The 20,880-nt window shown below is 33.4% G+C and overlaps 1 protein-coding gene and 1 long non-coding RNA gene across 5 annotated transcripts; one reads left to right on the top strand and one right to left on the bottom strand.

Annotated features, from left to right (window-relative positions):
• Nucleotides 1-1,182: 1,182 nt before the first annotated feature.
• On the top strand, nt 1,183-6,038 carry LOC121127190 (uncharacterized). 4 transcript variants are annotated; one of them, XR_005867627.2, is made up of 4 exons: nt 1,394-2,381; nt 2,437-3,181; nt 3,241-3,598; nt 5,172-6,038. It is a non-coding gene; the product is annotated as an uncharacterized lncRNA (long non-coding RNA). The 4 variants fall into 4 exon arrangements; XR_005867625.2 differs by having other exon boundaries at nt 1,393-2,381; nt 2,437-3,598; XR_011782872.1 differs by having other exon boundaries at nt 1,403-2,381; nt 3,241-6,038.
• Nucleotides 6,039-9,098: 3,060 nt separating this feature from the next.
• mys (position-specific antigen beta subunit myospheroid) lies at nt 9,099-13,158 on the bottom strand. Its single transcript, XM_040722531.2, has 14 exons — nt 12,708-13,158; nt 12,454-12,655; nt 12,164-12,392; nt 12,018-12,102; nt 11,743-11,964; nt 11,475-11,687; nt 11,265-11,409; nt 11,061-11,203; nt 10,765-11,004; nt 10,578-10,710; nt 10,354-10,520; nt 9,996-10,293; nt 9,799-9,938; nt 9,099-9,718 (listed from the first exon to the last, which is right to left on the bottom strand). Exons 1-14 carry the CDS (start codon nt 12,930-12,932, stop codon nt 9,653-9,655), a joined length of 2,508 nt encoding a protein of 835 aa, XP_040578465.1. The 5' UTR covers nt 12,933-13,158; the 3' UTR covers nt 9,099-9,652.
• Nucleotides 13,159-20,880: the final 7,722 nt, after the last annotated feature.

The raw sequence follows: 20,880 nt of genomic DNA, 5'->3' as shown, positions 1-20,880 counted from the left end.
ATTTTTGAGGGTATAACAAATGTATTTATTAGCAAAATGTTTAATGAAGATATACTACGTATAATTGACTTCGACGTTTTTTATCCGTTACAGTAGATTTGAAAACGTCACACTCCATGAAATTGTAATTCATTATGAACCTTATTCTCAGAATAATAGCTAATGAAACAACAAAGTAGAGTATTTGAAATATATTTGAAGCTCAAAGTTTAAAAAAGAAGGCTTTAATTAAATATAATCTACATACTAAAAAATAAACCATTAAACATTTAAGTTAAATATACAAAATTAAACAATTAAAATCATATAACTATTAATAATAATAAATTATAAATACAGAATATTGAAATAATAGATTGATCCAGATAATTTTTTCTTGTTTTAACATCGGAATTCAGTTAAATATGTCATAACTTTAGGTTGCAATACACAAGCGAGACGTGAAGTTTAATCAAAAAGATAATCACCCCTCTTCTTCATGTGGAAGTTGCTATATACAATTGTGCACAGGATAGATATATCTCTACCGATGAGATCTAACTAATTATTATTAATAAAGTAAATGTCAAAATCATAAAATCATAAAATATATATATCATAAATATACTAATAAAAAAATTTTATAAATAAATTCATCGTAAAGATTTAGAGCAAAAGCTAATTATGTAGTAATGTCCGGCGATATTACTCCCTATTAAGAGCATCAAAAAGATTTCCCCCGTTATTTAGGTATGCTTATATAACAACATACTATTATCATGATGGATATACACAATTGTTAATTATAATGCAACACCCAATGTAACTACCCTCGTTGTTGTGACCCTTTAAACAGTTGTTTTTGCCTTTTATGAGTTTTCTGAACACCATTTCTTGGAGCCCATCAACCATAGCTAAGCCTTTAGTGATAAAAAAGTAATATTTATTGACTATGTAATATTGGAAAACCTAATTATCATACCCAAGTCTTAAAGCGAAGTAAGTAATCTCAGACAAACTAGTTGCAAACCATCCAAAGCTACTACCCCCGTTGTTGTGACCATTTAAACAGTTGTTTTTGCCCTTTACTGAGTTGTGTATCATAATTCTTGATATGTTTAGCTAAAATAGAATCATATTTTATGGTTAGATTTAAAAAAAATTGAATACTTACTGTGAGATTTTACAAAATTCAGAGTTCCATTTCGATATTCGTAAATACTTTTTACTGATAACTTGATCATCATTTGGTGTGGATGACTCATAACATTTTTATATGTATTTCTATATATGACATCAGTACCAACATCCTCCATTAATTTAATGATGGTTCCTCGGGAAGGGATAGGTTTACCCGTGTATTTCTCCATAAATTTTTTGAACGTAGATGATTAGCAATGGATAAGATTATATTATAAGCAATAAGCATCGTTGTGAGATCAAAGTTAAAGTCTGACTTGATGTATTCATCGTCAAATTGATTTTATAGATGAATATCCATACTCTTGTTATGAGATGAGGATAATGAGTGGCGTGTAATTCTAGACAGGGGACTAAAGGCACATTTATATCGACAAATCCGACAAACCATCTGTTTCTCATCTGGTAAGTATTTTCCAAATTCCTGGGCCTCCATTTTCATAAATCCAGACAGAAGGCGACGTCATTTTGGGGATTTTATTCAGTTCTCTATCGACTATCACCATCTCATATTATATTAATATTGAATAATAAAGGCGGGAATGATAACGTTCATGATTGATAGAAGAAGATGTATATTATTTAATCAATGATGCCATAAGTAATTCTTCTTTTCTCCTAGCACGCTTTTCTATTCTTACCAAAATTATCACCCTTAGTGATATAACAGAAAAGAGCGAAACTAAATGAAGAAAGGAGCACGCGGTGATATAATCCTAGGAAACGTTAAAATTCAAAAGTAATAGTACCCTGAACTGGTGGGTAGAGGCAAGGACTCCTGAAAGGACCGGGCACGCGCAAAGATGAATTCAAATACGCGTACAACATAGGTCCATTGAAAAAAAAAACAATGCAACGTGTTTGGTAATATGATAAGTAATAACTAATAATTATTAGTTACTTTGTGGACGCCATCTTTATTGTGTTTTGTAATTCCAATTATACCCACGAAGTGTTGTGCTCTAGGGCCTATGACAACGAGCCACAACAGACTGGTGTTACGATCCATCCGTGGCCAAACAAAGAGAGAAACCCCGGACTTGATAGCGCCTTGCTGAGAGCCATTCCATGAGAACAGATCTCAAGAAGACAGATTAGCCACCATCCAAAAGTACAAAGCTGTGTTCCTTGCATTTCAAGGAATCTGATTTCATCTGTGAGTCTAAAAGAAGTCAGACCCCTGGCAAGGCTCTATAGAAGAGGTAAGACAGCTGCTCACTTTTGATGTGTAACTTTATAACTGTCCTTCTTTTACAGGTATATCAAACCAGATGTAGTACCATCCCTATGGCAAAACTATCCCAACTCCTTCTCAACCCTAAAGCTTCATCAAGGCCAACTCAAGCTGTCACATAGGGCTCAACAGTTCAATAAAATGAGTTCTGTGGAAGAACTTGTTGACAAATTGGCCAAGGATACACTACCATCATACTTCATCCTCATCACAAAACCAAGTGTTACCCTTTTGAAGCTATCCCATGATGAGAAATTGGGCCCCCGAGTAGTAGCTCCCTCTAGTACATTTATATTTACAAGCTCTGACTTTATTGGATTTGTTGCCATGTAGTCGTGGGAATATTCAATTTACCGATCCCACAAGAAGTTTATTCTTTCATATTTGCTTTTTTGTAACTAAGCCCGCTTTTTATTCATTAAAATTAAATAAAGTACTTCCTATTCATTATTTGTATTAAAATAGTGAAAGATTACATCATTGATATGTAATTTAATTATCCACATCTCAGTAAATCCTTCATTTAATATTATTCATCTCATTTTTTAGTTGCATCTTGTACAAAATCTTTACTTGTACACATTATTAATATATAAATACTCCAAAAAAGTTATATATTTCAGTGTTGGGTTTCGGTCTGGAAATTCTAAGCCGGTCTGAAACCGTTATGATTTTTAGAAGACCGAACTGATTTGGTCATTTAAAGAAGTTTGGTCTGAACTGGTCTAAAAAAAAATTGGTCTGGATCGATCTTACATAAAAAAATCAGTATAATGGATATAAATGTTTTTCTTTAGTACAAATTATTTTTTTTATATTTTTTTCAGCACTACGATGAAATTAGATGAATATAAGAAGGAGCAATTCTAGCACCAAATAATCAATGAGTTAATTAAACCATTAAAGATCTTTTAGCTGAAATTTTCTTTAAAATTTTTTTTTGTATTTTTGGGCAAATAATTGTCAATTTCTATCAAATATTATTAACCCTTTGGGTGTATCGTCATAATAAAAATTGACGGATTTTATTTGAAAGACCATATTGGGCCAGTATATCTTAAATCAAATAAAGTATGACCATAGCAAAAATTATGAAGTGTCTTAGTTCATCCCACAAATTGAAATACAAAGCCTTTAATTATTTCGAATATTTATTTGAAATATTGGGTTGAATGTATATTTGAGGTAAATTAATAAATTGGGATTATTTTCTTTATTTTTTGTGCAAGATTATTTTTATGTTGAGGTGCCTCAAAGGTACTTAACTTTTTTTTAAATATGAAGTTCTGAGCTTTAGCTAAAAATGAGTCCTTCAAAAACAAGGAGACGGACAAACTTTGCTTGATGTTAATATAGATAGTGTTAAAATTAAAGATATAACCCATGTAATAGGCTTTCCCTAAAAATATAATTAGTTGCGCTCTGGGCCTCTGTTGGTTGAGGGCCTGGTTCATAATGAGTAATACTTAATATTCTCAACTTATATGGTATGTTTCCTGAAATAGTATCAATCTCCCAGATAAGAGGGCACATCTTTAATTATAATTACTAAGGGGAAACTTTGGTGTAACCTCAACTATTTAACTGATTCGGGCTCCATAATTGTTTTTATAGAAAAAATAATCGCCCGTAATGAGTTACCACTGATGCTATATCATTATCAATTTAAGAATAAAGTTGATAAAACTCATTTTATTAATAATCCCTTTGATCTATTTTTACTATTAGTAAAAGCTTGGATTAAATCAGCCAACCATCGATTAAAGGTTCTCTTCAAATTAAGGAATTTTGGAAATAGGGTCCTTTGTTGATTTGCATTATGCTTATAATTAGAAACAACTTATTATATAATTTTTAAATCATTAGTATTATAAATTGGAAACTATAGCAAATAATTATTTTTTAGTAGAATTCTGGAACTGATTGGTTACATCCAGAGCTGATTTATGGTAACCTTAAATAGAGTAATCTTATGTTCAGACTTCAGAGGTAGATCGGAAGTAGAGGAACCAAAAAAATATTTTCTTACACTATATAGAATTTTGAAACGTTATTTATTACGCCCTCCTTGGTCCTAACAGCATAGTACTGAAAATAAAAAATCTGAGATAAACCACATCACCTTGTCTTAAATTATATTCAAATTTTAATAAAATGTTCAGTAAAGGAAAAAAAAAATGGGTATTTAGAAAATTGCAATCTTACCTAACCCAGAATACCTATTTCCTACACGACCATTCCATAGTCAAGTGATTTGCAATTGGTGTAATATGAGATATTTTATACAAAGTAATCAATATACATACAAAATCAGGTTCATAATTTTTTAATATAAATTAATTTTATTATAGGGACCCCAAGATAATAATAATTATATCCATAATGAAAAAAAAAGTAGTAATCTTTCTAAACTAGTACTTACATAACGACCCCTCAGAAACAATAAAAAGTGAACGACCAAATGAACGTCATTTTTTTCGTTCATCGTTAATTTTTTCCCCATTTTTCATTCATTCGTTCAAAAATGTACGGAAAGCGTGAACGCCGTTCATTTTTCTGTTCCGTATCCAACCCTGTCACTTACTAACTGTAGAATAATTTATTCCTTATCCTCTTCTGAACTCGACATATTTCCATTTTTAGGCTGAAAAATGATGAAAAACGACACTCTTCTTGAGACTATTATTACTTATTAATTATTCATGCTGATAAGGAGTAACATAGCTCATATTATAGCAAAATGTACTTATTATTATAGACTCTGTGAAGAAAACAAAGAAGCATGACTAGACGAATTACTTTGCACTTATTGAGCAACATCGCTTGCCTGTGGTAAAACTCCTACGGATTTATTGTTCGCAAGCCGAATTCTTAGGCGGCTGGATGGTTATCTACCTTCTTCTCCTTCCTCCTCTTCCCTCTTTACGACGCATAGAAAAATTCACACTGAACACTGGCTTGTTGTCTAGGTGGTACAGCGTTCGCCAACCGGAGTGGATTGCATTACAACAAGGAAGACAATTGGAATTGATTGTGGACAATTGAAACCCTGCAAGGTATATTTCGAAAGTACGAGAATAAACTTCGTCCTAGTATGAGAGGTCGAGCGAGTGGGATGGTTCATATCACCATCGCCTTATTTACTTTTATAATTATGGATTCGTTTTAGCCATAGTCATGGAATACTCAACATCCTTCAAATAGTAATCCCTGACCAATATAAGTTAGTGTATGATTGTACCCCGATCCGACCGTCTACTTTATTAGCTCTTCCTTCGGTCCATTACTTCCATACGTAGGTTGCGTTCTAGGAACACTACAAAAAAAGCATCAAGAATTAACAGGCTTACAAAGATCAGATTCACAATCTACTAATAAGCAGATATCTCTTAATATCTCACATTAGAAAATATAATTATAAAGGAGATAAACAAGAGTTATCGGCGGATCCTAAATCTTTATTGTATATTCATACCGTAAGTGATGCAAAAATGAAGATAAAATTAAATATTTTAAACAGTTATATATTAAACTTATGTTCTCGCATAGTTTCCCTGTATCAACAAATACATATATTACATTTAAATTATTTTCATAAATATCAAAATAAATGCTTTAAAAAACACTTCGAAAACAGTCGAAGCTAATATGTATTTCATAAATAAGTTATATTTAAATTAAATTAAAACTGGAATGGAAAAAATCTGTAAATATAATTTTGGCCTCTTTTTTGGGGGAATAAAGCACTGTGCTACGCGACGCATTGTAAAACGAAGAATTTATTATAGGAGTAAGAGGAGAAGGATCTCGACTCAATCGATGACAATTGCTGGAATAAATTTCCACGTAGTACTAGAAAATCATTTGAGCTTGTACTGTATATTTAATATTCCTGTTTATGTATGTTTTTAGTAATTTTATGTTTCAGTAGTTAATGGATATAATGACATAGCAGATCTTCATTATGCGTTCATCCTGTAATGGTTCATACTAGATAGAATAAAAGTCGTAGTGTGTTACTTAATGAGATATAATCTTCTCTGGCTGCATTCCTTAGTCCATGGATCGAAATACTTCATAAGAGACAAAATCACGACCCCCTATATATAATGTGACCTTCAATGATCTTCCAAATGTTAATTCTCTGAATTCCTTGATAAAGTCGAGATCACTCTCCTCCTTGTACAATAGTATATTCTCCGCTTTGTGAAGTTATATCTTAAATAGGAAAAAGTTGCGATAATTGAACTTCAACTTTCAGCCATCACTCTCTACAATTCCGAGATAGGAGGTATGTATCCTTGAAATATTTTATTTCGAGTTTAAAAATAAAATCTGATATAACAAACTATCTTTCATTCAAATCGGATTAAATATAAATCCCCTTGCCAGGACTCCCGCCCCTTTCTTAAGCCTTTTCTACTCCCTAAAGTCGTCTTATAATATACGCGTCTCATTACAGTGACTACTGAGGCTCCATTCATAGTCAAATACTCTCGGACTGAAGTATTGACCGATGCTATTCTGTACATTATATACCTTTGTTTCGTTGGGTCCCAAATTGTTTCGACATATTCTCTCGTCTTTTCTTTTTCCATTCAAATGTGGAGTTCATCCGGACTTGGATCTTGCAAACGCAGTCTTCATTTCATGGAACATTTATAACCATTTTCATGGGTTTAGGTATTATGGTCAGGTTGAAGGATAGCTGAAGGGACTGCTTCAGCATCGCTATTGCAGGGTGATAAGTTTAATTGCATTTTAAAATATCATTTATATTATGAAGGTCCCAAATCCTACTCATTTCCCTAGATAAGAAGATTTTTAGTTCCGTATTTCCTTGAAGTGTTCCACTCGCTGCCACTATCTTCTTGATCTTCGTTTCTGGTACCAGGCTTTTCAATGGCGTTTAATTAGTAGTGTATACGAAGTTTCCGTTACAGACTACATATAAAGACTTCTTCCAGGGAAAATTGACCTGAAATGCTCTCTTATGATATACCAGGAGAAGAAGCAAATTTTCTAATGATGCATGCCTCATACCCAAACCACTTCCCCATTTGCAATCTCCTATATATTTTGGTACATTTACGTATTCTATGCCCATCTTATTCCATTTCTTGGGACACTCCTCGTTATAAGGTAGACATCTCATAAGATGGGTTATACTTGGAACTATCATTGTATTCAAATATTCGATTCTGTCAAGTGTTTCGAGATATGTTTTCTAATTAATAAATCATTACTTCTACTTTTTTAGCATTTCTTTTAGTGTAACTTTATATATTGATGCTATTTCCTAATATTGTTGCCACTTTCACCAGACAGGACTCCTGGAATAGTTTCTCTGGAGCTTCCATATTTGAAATGACTTGAGTGTTTGCTTCATTAATTTTCAAACCCGATCTTTCTTCAAATGATTTAAGGACACTGCTGGGGTATCTCCAATCTGATTGTTCACTCATCAAGATAATCACATCTGCAAATAATAGATTTGCAACTTTTTTACTCCTACATGTTTATATCATCTTTTGTAGGGGACTGATCACTATGCAGAAGAGAAATGGACTGATAGGATCCCCTTAGCGTGTACCTCTCTCAATATATACATATATGTGGTTAGCCATCAATACTTATTACTGATATCGCTCCTGTTACTGTGTTCTTGATTGGCTATATAAATGCAGGAGAAAAACTCCCAAGATTCAATTTCCCTCCATAATGCTCATAGGAATGGAATGTTTTTTAGAAATCAAATAAAGCAATAGTCAGGGACTTTCGTTTCCCCTATTGCTGTTTTGATGGACAGAACGATATCATCCGTTCTCCTACCTGGTCTGATTCCAAATTATGTTTTAGACTGGCCTCAGTCTTTCTGTTACATTCCTGGAGTATATTTTGTGTTCTACTTCCAGGATTGTTAAGGGTCTCAGTTACAGTTTTTAATATACTTATTTTTCGTTAGAAACAAAGATATCCTTCCTTTCTTTTGAGCTTTCATGTAGACCTTTTCAGAAAAAGTTTTCGTTTGATAGTTCGGCTAAAATTCCCCAACAATTCTGAACCCTGACAATCAAGGGGATTTTTCTGTCTTTAACTTTTTTTTAACGTACTCCCATACTTCTTCCGCTCTGAATATTTTTGAAAGAGTTCTTCTAGGTCAATATGGTCTTTCTCTACTTTCTGATGAAAATCCAGCCTCTTCTATGTATATAATTCCTGAAAATATCCGAGCACATAGATACTTTGCAATTTTTTAGGGCACAATTCCTCTTTCCCATCTAAATCTAATGATCTCATTTTCATTTTTCATCTTCTTTCTTCCAAGCATCTATGTAAGTTAAAATTTTCTGAATTTATATAATGTAAAATACATAGTACCCCTATTTGAGCTTATTTCATTTTTATACCCGCCAATTCTTCCAACTCCTATTTACACGCAGTGTCTTCCTTCACAGCTAGTTCCTTCCTATTTTCCTTGTGCCAGCTGTTCTCAGCATCACATCTTAAGACTACAGTTAGTAGTTTCTTGGTACTATGTATCCCTGAAATGTTGAATTTCGAGTTTCCAGGAATATGAGATATACTATATATATATTTTATTCAGGTCTGATTAAATATAAAATTGATAGTAAATTTCCTACGGAATTGCCCAGTAGCGTAACAGCAAATGTTTACAGTTTGATTTATTTACTCTCCTCAACATCATAATATATTTCAAAATAAATATTTAGCATAACATAAATCGATAATAAAACTAACTTCATTGTTTACTTTAAGGACTTAATAATACGAGTACAAATATAAGTTGTGAGTATTTAACACTTATAAGAACTAGTGATTTCTACACAGCATTAAACCAACTTGGCGTCTTGACCAAAACATCTGAAATATTAACGACACATCTTACTCAAATTTTATGAAAAAACGTATTTAAGGCACTTCTGAGTTAATTGCAACATATTGATGCGGGGTTCCAATAAATCAAATATACGGTTATTGGAAAAAATGACTAGTTAATTGAAAACATTAAGACTTCTAAAAACATAATTAAAATAACACCATTTGAAACATTATGTCTTTTAAAGCATAGTAAGACTTAGAAGACCTTGGAATTAACGACATAAATATTTATATGTGTACATTCTAACAGCAAAGAAGCTTTGACAGTTCAAATAACTACAATTCCAGTTATTTTGTTAATGTTGTTGAAATGAAATTAACATTAGTGAAGATGTTTTATTTCCCAGCATATGTAGGATTTTTAAATGTTGATGTTGCTTGTTTAAAAATGGGATTTTCCCCCTGAATTAAAAAGAAGTCAAAATAATAGATAATTTTAAAATACTTAAAAAAATGATAATGAATGAGTTAAAAAAACTTACAGTGTCCCATTTTGCCATTAAACGTTCCTTTTCGAATCTAGCAAATTCTCTCCTGTCATGAATGCTTGTAAAAACTTTCCACATCAAAATCAAAGCTAACCCTATCGCCACAATCGCACCAATAACACCCAAGATGATACCTGGAAGTAGTTCAAATTCAATGAGATTGTCTATAACTAATATTAATATTTAACTACCCATGATGTCAACAACAATAGGGCATTCTTTCGTCTTCTGTACCCATACATGTAGCATTCCAGTAGAATTATGATAACCATACACGAAAGTAGCTCTGCAATCATCATCGTCTTGGAAATGACACAGTTCATTTTCATCTACTGCAAAATCCTCTGCTCTTTCTACTTGAATAACTGTAAATGGACATTTATCACAGAGATCAACCCCGTTTTCATCTTCTTTATCCAATAAAATACCACTTTTGAATTGTTGGCATTGTACACAAGGTTTTAATTCGTCACATTTATCAGGACATAACTAAAAAATTTGATACAACGATAGAAAAAGTGAGAATTAACTATTAGTATGTAAACCTACAGGACAAACTTCACAATAAGTACCGGAGTATTGACCATTTTCATTTTCATTGCATTTACACTTGCCACAAATACAATGGCCATGACCTGAACATTCTTTATCAATGAACTCTCCATAAGGTGTAACACATGTATCCTTAGATGAACTACATTCACAAGCCGTATAGCCTAAATTAGAGTGGTATTTTGTTATCAATTACAATATAATTGAGTAGTTTATCATACCTGTTACATTCCACTCACGCGCACAAATACATTTACCACAGTAACACTCTCCGTGATCGGGACCAGAGCAAAGCAGATTATTATGTCGATCACAACTGAAGTTGTCACATTCACAGAAATCACCAAAAACTTTCTAGAAGGAACAAAATCAGAAAAAAAAAATGTTACAGGACTACAATTAAGATACCTCATTTTCATTATCTCTGGAGTGGCACTCGCATTTACCACAAATGCAATCTCCACGATTATTACACAAAATAGAAGTTGTGTTGTCAGGGCGACAGCCAGCTAACAAATCTCCATGGTAAGTAGCATTATCCCTGTGACACTCACAATGGTGTCCATAATATAAATTTTCTGGGCATTCACAGCGCCCACATTTCAATGTCCCATGCAAGTTACATTGTTTAGCATTCTCAATATAACCCTAATAAAGGGAAATCAAATTAGAACAATATTATACAAAGGCCATATTAGACATACATGATTTCCTGGTTTCTCACAATTACATTGACACATCATCTCAAGATTTACAATCACAGATTCGTTGATACCGACTGGATAAATTTCAAAAATCTGATTCCATTCTCGAGGATCTTTAGGACACTTAATTACTTCAATTTTAGCTATTGACAAAAGCATAAGCCATATCATCAATTATCTGTAAAAACAGGTTGAATACTATACCAGTAAAGCTAACTCTAGATCCAACTCTAAGTCCAGAACATTTATTTGTTTGGCGAATAGGTCCTGGGCCAACACACGACGAGAAGTAAGTTAATCTTACTGTACTAGAAGAATTGTCTTTGATTTCAATGGTAGATGTGATAGCCTGAAATAATATCATAAACATAAAATAGTAGAAAATTATGGTTAAGGTCAAAGGGATGTTCATACCTGATACTGAGCCTTGACAAGTTCTACTATATTGGAAGAATCTTTACTAAGGGTGCCAGCAGAACTACCCTCAATATTCTCTTTCAAGAGATCGTATACAGAAAACTGCTCTTCAGTTACAGCAAAAATAATGTTAACAGAGTTCTCTTTGACCTTATGATTAATTTGAGAGACAGATGGGTAATCTTGCTCAGTTGAATGTGTGTAATCACCCTGAATGCAAATGTCTATTTAAGAACATACGACCACTTGACAATAAATGGCTTACTTTAACATTCAAATGGCATTCTCCATCATTAGGTTTCACAATTCCTCCCAACTTTCCATCACCGGCATAGTGAAAACCAGCATCTGTGGAAAAGACAAGCATCCTTCTTGCTTTATCTCTCCAACCTATATCTTCCTTACAAACAATCGCCTGCATTATAGCGTCAAACCCACCTTCTGGAGCGTCCAAATTACCAGAAACTTGGGCTTCTTTAACATTGTCCTTGAAGTATTTATATAATGTAATACTTATTAAATAGTATTAGTAAATATTACCGCAAATGTTGATGTATCTGTACTAAGCCTCATATGATTTTTGTAGCCATAGGGAGCCGCACACCCAGAACAAGGTTCCTTCAACCTGGATAACATTTACAAGATCGTTGAAAGAGTTAAGATAAGGGATTTAAAATAATGACTACTTGGATGGAACAGTAGAGACATAAGGCATGACAACTTTGTCAACGAAAGACCCAAAGCCTAATCTGAAATTGGAAGTGATGTTTTGCATAGTTTCTGCCAAGAGATGACCCAAGGCAGAGAGCTTTTCCTTGTCATCCTCCATGGACTTGGAGAGATCCATCAGGTAATAAAGATCCACGGGGTAGTCTTGCGCTTGCTCGTAGTAAAAATCCATTGTATAGGCTTCATCTAGGAAAGAAGAAAGGAAAGGAATCAAGCGCCCAACTTGGAGCCCACTAGCCCAACATACTTATGCGCAATTTCAAGGCCACATTCTGGGGCTTCACTTGAACAGCTTCTTGATCCACGGAAGCCTTCCGAAGCTCGGCATTCGAAAAGATTTGGAACACATTGTCCGGGTTGACGATCAACTGGGGCGCACACTGCATGCGCTTCATCTCAGACTCCTCGTTGCACCGGGGCAGCACGGACCCGTCCGCGCTCACGTAGTCCTTGAAAGAGAAGGGTCAGGACTCATTACTCAATGCTAGGACTAAGCCCCACCTCTTTCATGCACCAGGCGCAGGTGGGCGTTTGGATGCAGTCGCTGCACGTCTGCTTGTTGCTGCAAGGGTTCTCCAGGCGCAGCAACCCACCCACTCCACCAGACAGGCACACCAACCAGGCGCAGCACACCAACAAAAACCTCATTCCAACCAAGGTCGCACCACAGTCCACTCTCCACTCCTTCCGACCCTCACCCCTCGATACACTTCCTTGTCTCCTCATGCTCCTCCTTCAGTGCCCTGCATCAATATCACTTCTCAACTCCTCCTCTCTCCTCTCTCCTCCTCCCTCCTCACTCCTCACTCACACGGCCCATCTCAGCCCTCTCTTTTTCAAAGAAAGCCTAGGAAAAGAAGCTAAGAAATATTCTCAAATTCATAAATAGCGAGTTTACACTAGGACTATTTAAAGGGGGACTTCCATCTTTTTTCTTCTATACCTTAATAGTATGAATAGCATTAGGATTTATGCTTTATGTACTTATATGAACGGGGGAAAAATATTTTATGATGCTATTAATAAGGAGTAATATTACCGGACCTTTCCTACATAATTAGCCTTTGCTCGAAATCTTTACGATGAATTTAATTCTAGCATTTTTTTTATTAGTATATTTATTATCTAATTATATGATTTTGACATTTACTTTATTATTAATAATTTGTTTGATCCCATAGGTTGAGATATATCTATCAAGTGCACAATTGTATATAGCAACTTCCACATTAGGAAAAAGGCTGATGATCTTTTTGATTAAACTCCACGTCTGGTTTGTGTTTTGCAACCTAAAATTATGATAAATTTAACTGAATACTTATGTCAGAACAAGAAAATATTATTTGGATCAATCTATTATTTCAATATTCTGTATTTATAATTTATTGTTATTTGATTACAATTGTTTAATTTATTGTCTAATTTTATGATTTTGACATTTACTTTATTATTAATAATTAGTTAGATCTCATCGGTAGAGATATATCTATCCTGTGCACAATTGTATATAGCAACTTCCACATGAAGAAGAGGGGTGATTATCTTTATGATTAAACTCCACGTCTTGTTTGTGTATTGCAACCTAAAGTTATGACATATTTAACTGAATTCCGATGTTAAAACAAGAAAAAATTATTTGGATCAATCTATTATTTCAATATTCTGTATTTATAATTTATTATTATTAATAGTTATATGATTTTAATTGTTTAATTTTGTATATTTAACTTAAATGTTTAATGGTTTATTTTTTAGTATGTAGATTATATTTAATTAAAGCCTTCTTTTTTCAACTTTGAGTTTCAAATATATTTCAAATACTCTACTTTGTCGTTTCATTAGCTATTATTCTGAGAATAAGGTTCATAATGAATTACAATTTCATGGAGTGTGACGTTTTCAAATCTACTGTAACGGATAAAAAACGTCGAAGTCAATTATACGTAGTATATCTTCATTAAACATTTTGCTAATAAATACATTCGTTATACCCTCAAAAATCATAATAAAGCAGGCAGATGATAATCACATCAGTATTTTAAACAATGATACCATATGTCTTTTTTCCCCCTCCTCCTTGCACGCGTTTTTCTCTACAATATTACCAACTATAGTAATGACCTTGGTAATTGGGTTGAGATTATGATTAATTATTGACAATTCTTCATAAATTAACTCATCATTTATAATCTCCTTAGCTTTAACAACCGTTGGTGTTTTTTCATTAAGGTTGTTTAAATATTTCCTTTTTACTTCGAAGTTATTGAAATAGTAATCAACTGCTTTCAACCAAGTTCCCTAGCGTGTGACGATAGGTGCTGGGGGTAAGAGAATTTGGTAAGAAGCAGTAAAGTTACGTTTTCTTACCCCGGTATTCAAAAACATTTTTCTTATTTCTGAAATGATCTAGTTTGTCTTTGGGAATTATTTATGTGCAAGTTCACCTACGTTATGGAGTCCATGAGCTACACAAATAATATGTTTCAATTGGAGGTAGCTTCTTTTGAGTTCTTCGCCCGCTTTTTTACAGTAGGACGCTCCGTCTGTGATAAAAACTTTTAAGTTATTTTCATCAAAGTTCAAGCCAAGAGTTAGTTGAATACTCTGAACGACAAAATTGGCAATATTAACGGCATTAGTAACTTTTATATCTTTCATGTTGATTAGATAAGGACGACCCAAGAAACGGTCATCCTAAGGACCCATCAATATAGCTGTCATTGATCGTTCCTGGTTTTTTTAAAGTCTCATTAACAGCTATGAAAATATACTTATCTACAATTTTCCCTTTTATTTTGGAGATTACAGCCTTGCTGACAACTTTCATTATTCTATGTAGAGTCCTTCTACGGGGGACGGTTCTATTGACATATTTCTTCATAAATATTGAAAAATGGAGTTCTCCACGGTGAAAAAGGTAGACAACAGGAAACCAGCATATTTAAGAGGCTGGTATTAAAGTTGTGGAATCATCATGAGTCAAATGTTGTAAGTATGCCTTAATATTCTTGATGCGGGACGAGGACATTAACTGTGTCGTTTGACTCTGGATGGGGGCTGTAAGAGTACTTACATCAGTATATTCGACAAAATACTTTGTTGTCGTCCCATAGGTAGCTCCAAATTTCATGTCCTCCATTAATTTCAATTTAAGCGTAGAGAGAAATTTTTTGGGCATTTCACTAATTTTATTGTACAAACTCAAAGGTACTCTGTGAATAATATATCATTTCAGGAGGTGTTAGCACAACAATAATTTGAGAAAGAATTAAGAAATAAGAAAATAGGGAAATTAGGTTGATAATTCTGGTAAGAATACAAAAGCGTGCAAGGAGAAGGGAAGAAATACTTATGGCATCATTGATTAAATAATATACATCTTCTTCTATCAAGAACGTTACCATTCCCGTCTTTATTCTTCAATATTAATATAATATTAGATGCTGATAGTCGATAGAGAACTGAATAGAATGCCTAAAATAACGTCTCCTTCTGTCTGGATTTCTGAAAATGGAGGCCAAAGAATTTGGAAAATACTTACGGGATGAGAAACAGATGGCTTGTGGGATTTATCGATATAAATGTACCTTTATCCCCTGTCTAGAATTACACGCCACTCATTATCCTCATCTGATAACTAGAGTATGGATATTCATCTATAAAATGAAGTTAACGATGAATACATCAAGTCAAACTTTGACTTTGATCTCACAAAGATGCTTATTGCATGTAATATAACCTTATCCATAGCTAATCATCCTAAGTTCAAAAAATTGATGGAGAAATACACGGGTAAATTCTTTCCTTCCCGAGGAACCATCATTAATTAATGGAGGATGTTGGTAATTATATCATTTTTAGAAATACCCAATTGTAAATTATGAAGTTAAGATGTTTAGAGTCATCCACACCAAATTACGAAATGGAACTCTGAATTTTGTACCATCTAACAGTAAGTATTCAATTTTTTTTAAATCTAACCCTAAAATATGATTCTATTTTAGCCAAAATTATCAAGAATTATGATACACAACTCATTCAATGGCAAAAAAAAAAAAGTGCTTAAATGGGCACAACAACAGGAGTAGTAGCTTTGGATGGTTCGCAACTAGTTTGTCTGAGACTAGTTTCTTCACTTAAAGACTTGGGTATGATAATTAGGTTTTCCAATATTACATAGTCAATAAATATTACTTTTTTTATCACTTAAGGCTTAGGTATAGTTGATAGGCTCCAAGAAATGGTGAAAACTCATAAAAGGCGAAAACAACTACTTAAATGGTCACAACAACGGTGGTAGTTACATTGGGTGTATCATTATAATTAGCAATGTTACTAATAAATACTTTCGTTATACCCTCCCAAATCATAATAAAGCAGACAGGTGATAATCACATCAGTATTTTAAACAAAGATACCATATGTATTTTTTCCCCCCTTCTCCTTGCACGCGTTTTTCTCTACAATATTATCAACTTTACTCATGGGCATTTGATTGTAAGCTCTGTGCAAGTCCATTTTACTAAAAAAATTCATCCCTCTTAGGTTGGCTACGAAATCCCTTAAATTTGGAAGAGGATATCGACCTAGATCCGTCATATTATTTAATTGGTGATAATCACCACACATTCACTACCCTCCTTTGGCTTTAGGTACTACATGAATCGTTGATGAAAAATTTGAAGAAGATGGACAATTATTCCCTTCTCTGGAAGTCCATCAATTTCGTTTTTAACAAAATGTAGTTTAACACCATCCAGCTTGTTAATTTTGCAACGCAAGGAGGACCCTTAGTTTCGATAAGATGTTCAACTCCACTAGCTGGGCAAGATTAAGCGATTTTTTATCATTGAAAACTTCAGGGTATTGAGATTTAACCCATTGGGCTTCTGATAATTCTGAAATGACGCATGGACCATTACAAAACATTTTCTTTGGTCAATATTAATGAAATAGGTCATTGTTGTGAAGAAATGAAGAAAATCAGCCCCTAAAATAGGGCAGCCTCTAGATACAACAATTAATTTCCATTGGAATGTTCCTAGATTTTCTATTTGTACCCTTAGAGTTTTAATACCGAGAACTTCTACTGGATTCCCTCCATAACCAAAGATAGGTGGCATTTTAACACGAAGGAAATCTTTAAAATTCGTCGGGGATATAACGGATACCTGGTCACCCGTATCTACAAGAAAACTAATTGAATTTATATTGTCTTGAATTAAGAAGAAATTTGAAGGATTATTTAATGCCTCGGTTCCATTTAGTTTTTTTTAATCAATGAATAAAAATGACAATCAGGACCAAAGCACACAGTTGCATTCAACCCAAATTTTGAATGATAATAATATAATTTTTTAAATTTTGCAGATGTTGAGGACTTCGAAAAAGCTCCACTGGGTCTCTTCTTAATCAAAGGTGCGGCAGTGGGAGAAGAAGATGGATCCTCGACAGTAGAAATGGAAGTGTTTGTGACTTCCTTCGCAGCCGTACACATATCTGCTAAATTCTTAGTCGTAAGTGCTGATTGTGCTCTTAAATCAACCCTGTTGTTCCTTTAGAGCATTCATTATTAGTGCATCTTTTATTAAACTTTCACGTAAATCCTTTAGGTATTCCTCATCCAGAAGTCGTTCATTCTCATCTTTTACCTCCATACATTAGAGCCCGGAAATATCAACCATCATGTCGACTAATCTTTTTATCCTTGCGGAAGATGAGAGCCCATATCGGACGAATATGGATTTCTTCGCTCCCTCATAAGTGAGATTCTCCTCACTAATATGAACAATATTGAAAACCTCACCCGGGAATTCTGACGCCATTATACTATATTTAACTTTGGTATGACAAAATCCCCTCAACGCAAAATCAATTTCAATTCTCCGGAACCAGTTATCAACATCCGAAGAACAGAACCTAGAAAGGTGGAGTTCTGCAATGACAATTGCTAAATTCGCCTCTTCCGTTTTAATCGACCATGCTTGTTTTTGGGGAAACACAGGTGGTGAAGTTTGTTTTCGGGGCATTTTTCGAATCACGTCAAACTTCAAAATACATATAAAAAGAATGAAATGAAACATTTTTATACATAACTAAATATACTTATAAGCAGAAAAGAATATGCATTGGCAATGCAGACAAAACTGTCAAAAAAAGAGAGACACATTATCTTTAAGAGTCTGTAATTATCTTCCACTTGTTTTTTAATGGCAAGCAATAAAGAAATCAAGGGTTCAGGTTATATAATTATCCATCACAAACTCCACCTTAAAAATGGAATTGTGATTGAGATAAGTTATGTCTACGTTATATACATCAAGGAAACTGAAGGACTCTTATCAATGAAATATTTTTCTTAGAGTAAGGGAGGGAAGAAAAGGACTTCCGAATTCAATGAAGGAGCAGTGGATGTAGGATGATAACTCTTTCTGTTCCTCAATTCGGCTTTCAGTCGATTATTCTGTCTTTTTATGGAACTCATTAGTTCTTGTAGCTCTATACGATTATTCCGTAGAAAATTTGGAGGAATTTATGTATTTTTGAGCACAGAGGCAATGATTCATCTGGGAAGAAGTCATTACGACATACCTTGAAAGTGAAGGTGCATCTGAACAAAGCACAATCTTTCCATGAAAGAAGATGAGCCCAGCAAGTGAGGCACACAGAGACGAGATCCCTTTAACAATACATGAAGAGCATATCTGAAGGCGTGTTGTTATGGAAAAATATGAGCTTCGAGGGAAAATGTATAGATGGAGATCCAATTAACTACAATTCAGGCGGACGGGGAACTTTTTTAAGGCATTTGACTATTATATTCAATATTGCACAAAGCTAAGCAACAAACTATAATCTTTTTTAGAGGGATATGTTGTTAAGAATTATTAATAACTAATGAAGAAAAAAAGAAGAACGTAATAAACGTTTTCCTTTTCTAATCTTAAAAAAGTAATTTATTTGACCAAACACGCCCATGCAGACCAATAACTATAGTTGATAATATTGTAGGGAAAAACGCTTGCGAGGAGAAGGGGGGGGGGGAGAGAAAGACAAATGGTATCATTGATTAAAATACTGATGTCATTCTTACTGATAATCACATCAGTATTTATCAGTTGCCTGCTTTATTATGATTTTTGAGGATATAACGAAAGTATTTATTAGCAAAATGTTTAATGAATATGTACTACGTATAATTGACTTAGACTGTTTTTATCCGTTACAGTAGGTTTAAAAACGTCACACTGCATGAAAATGTAATTCATTATGAACCATATTCTCAGAATAATAACTAATGAAACGACAAAGTAGAGTATTTCGAAATATATTTGAAGTTCCAAGTTTAAAAACAAGGCTTAAATTAAATATAATCTAAATATTAAAAAATAAAACATCATATATTTATGTTAAATATACAAAATTAAACAATTATAATCGTATAACTAATAATAACAATAAATTATAAATACAGAATATTGAAATAATAGATTGATCCAAATAATATTTTCTTGTTCTAACATGGGAACTCAGTTCAATATATCATAAGTGTAGGTTGCAAAACACAAACGAGACGTGGAATGTAATCAAAAGTATAATCACCCTTTATAAGACTCCTTTATAACTATTCAGGCAACCATTCTTGACTTAATGTAGTTTTCTAACATGACATTGTAAAGATTTAGAGCAAAAGCTAATTATGCAGTAATGTCCGGCGATATTACTCCTTATTAAGAGCATCAAAAAAAGATTTCCCCCCGATTATTTATGCTTGTATAACAACATACTATTATCATGAAGGATACACACAACTGCTAATTATAATGCTACACCCAATGCAACTACCCCCGTTGTTGTGACCATTTAACCCGTTGTTTTTGCCTTTTTATGAGTTTTCTGAACACCATTTCTTGGAGCTTATGAACCATTGCTAATACTTAAGTGACAAAAAAGTAATATTTATTGACTATGTAATCTTGGAAAACCTAATGATCATACCCAAGCCTTTTAGTGTTAAATAAACTAGTGTCAGACAAACTAGTTGCGAACCATCCAAAGCTACTACCCCTGTTGTTGTGACCATTTAAGCATTTGTTTTTGCCTTTTATGAGTTTCTGAACACCCTTTCTTGGAGCTTATCAACCATAGCTAAGCCTTAAGTGAAGAAAGCTAGTGTCAGAAAAACTAGTTGCGAACCATCCAAAGCTACTACCTCCGTTGTTGTGACCATTTAAGCAGTTGCTTTTGCCATTTAATGAGTTGTGTATCATAATTCTTGATATGTTTAGCTAATATAGAATCATACTTTATGGTTAAATTTAAAAAAATTGAACCCTTACTGTTAGATAGTACAAAATTCAGAGTTCCATTTCGAAATTAGTAAATATTTTATACTTTTTACTGATAACTTGATCGTAATTTGGTGTAAATGACTCAAGACATGCTGCAAATTGTCTCAACTTCACAATTTATAATGGGGGTATTTCTATAAATGACATCATTTCCAACATCCTCCATTAATCTAATGATTGTTCCTCGGGAATGGACGTGTTTACCCGTGTATTTCTCCATAAAATTTTTGAACTTAGGATGATAAGCAATGGATAAGGGTATATTACATGTAATAAGCATCTTTGTGAGATCAGAGTTAAAGTGTGACATGATGTATTCATCA

This window comes from Lepeophtheirus salmonis, chromosome 12 (assembly GCF_016086655.4).
Source record: "Lepeophtheirus salmonis chromosome 12, UVic_Lsal_1.4, whole genome shotgun sequence".
In the NCBI taxonomy this organism is placed as follows: domain Eukaryota; kingdom Metazoa; phylum Arthropoda; class Copepoda; order Siphonostomatoida; family Caligidae; genus Lepeophtheirus; species Lepeophtheirus salmonis.
Note: the sequence above shows the minus strand (reverse complement) of the source record. Positions and strands in the feature narration are given on the sequence as shown.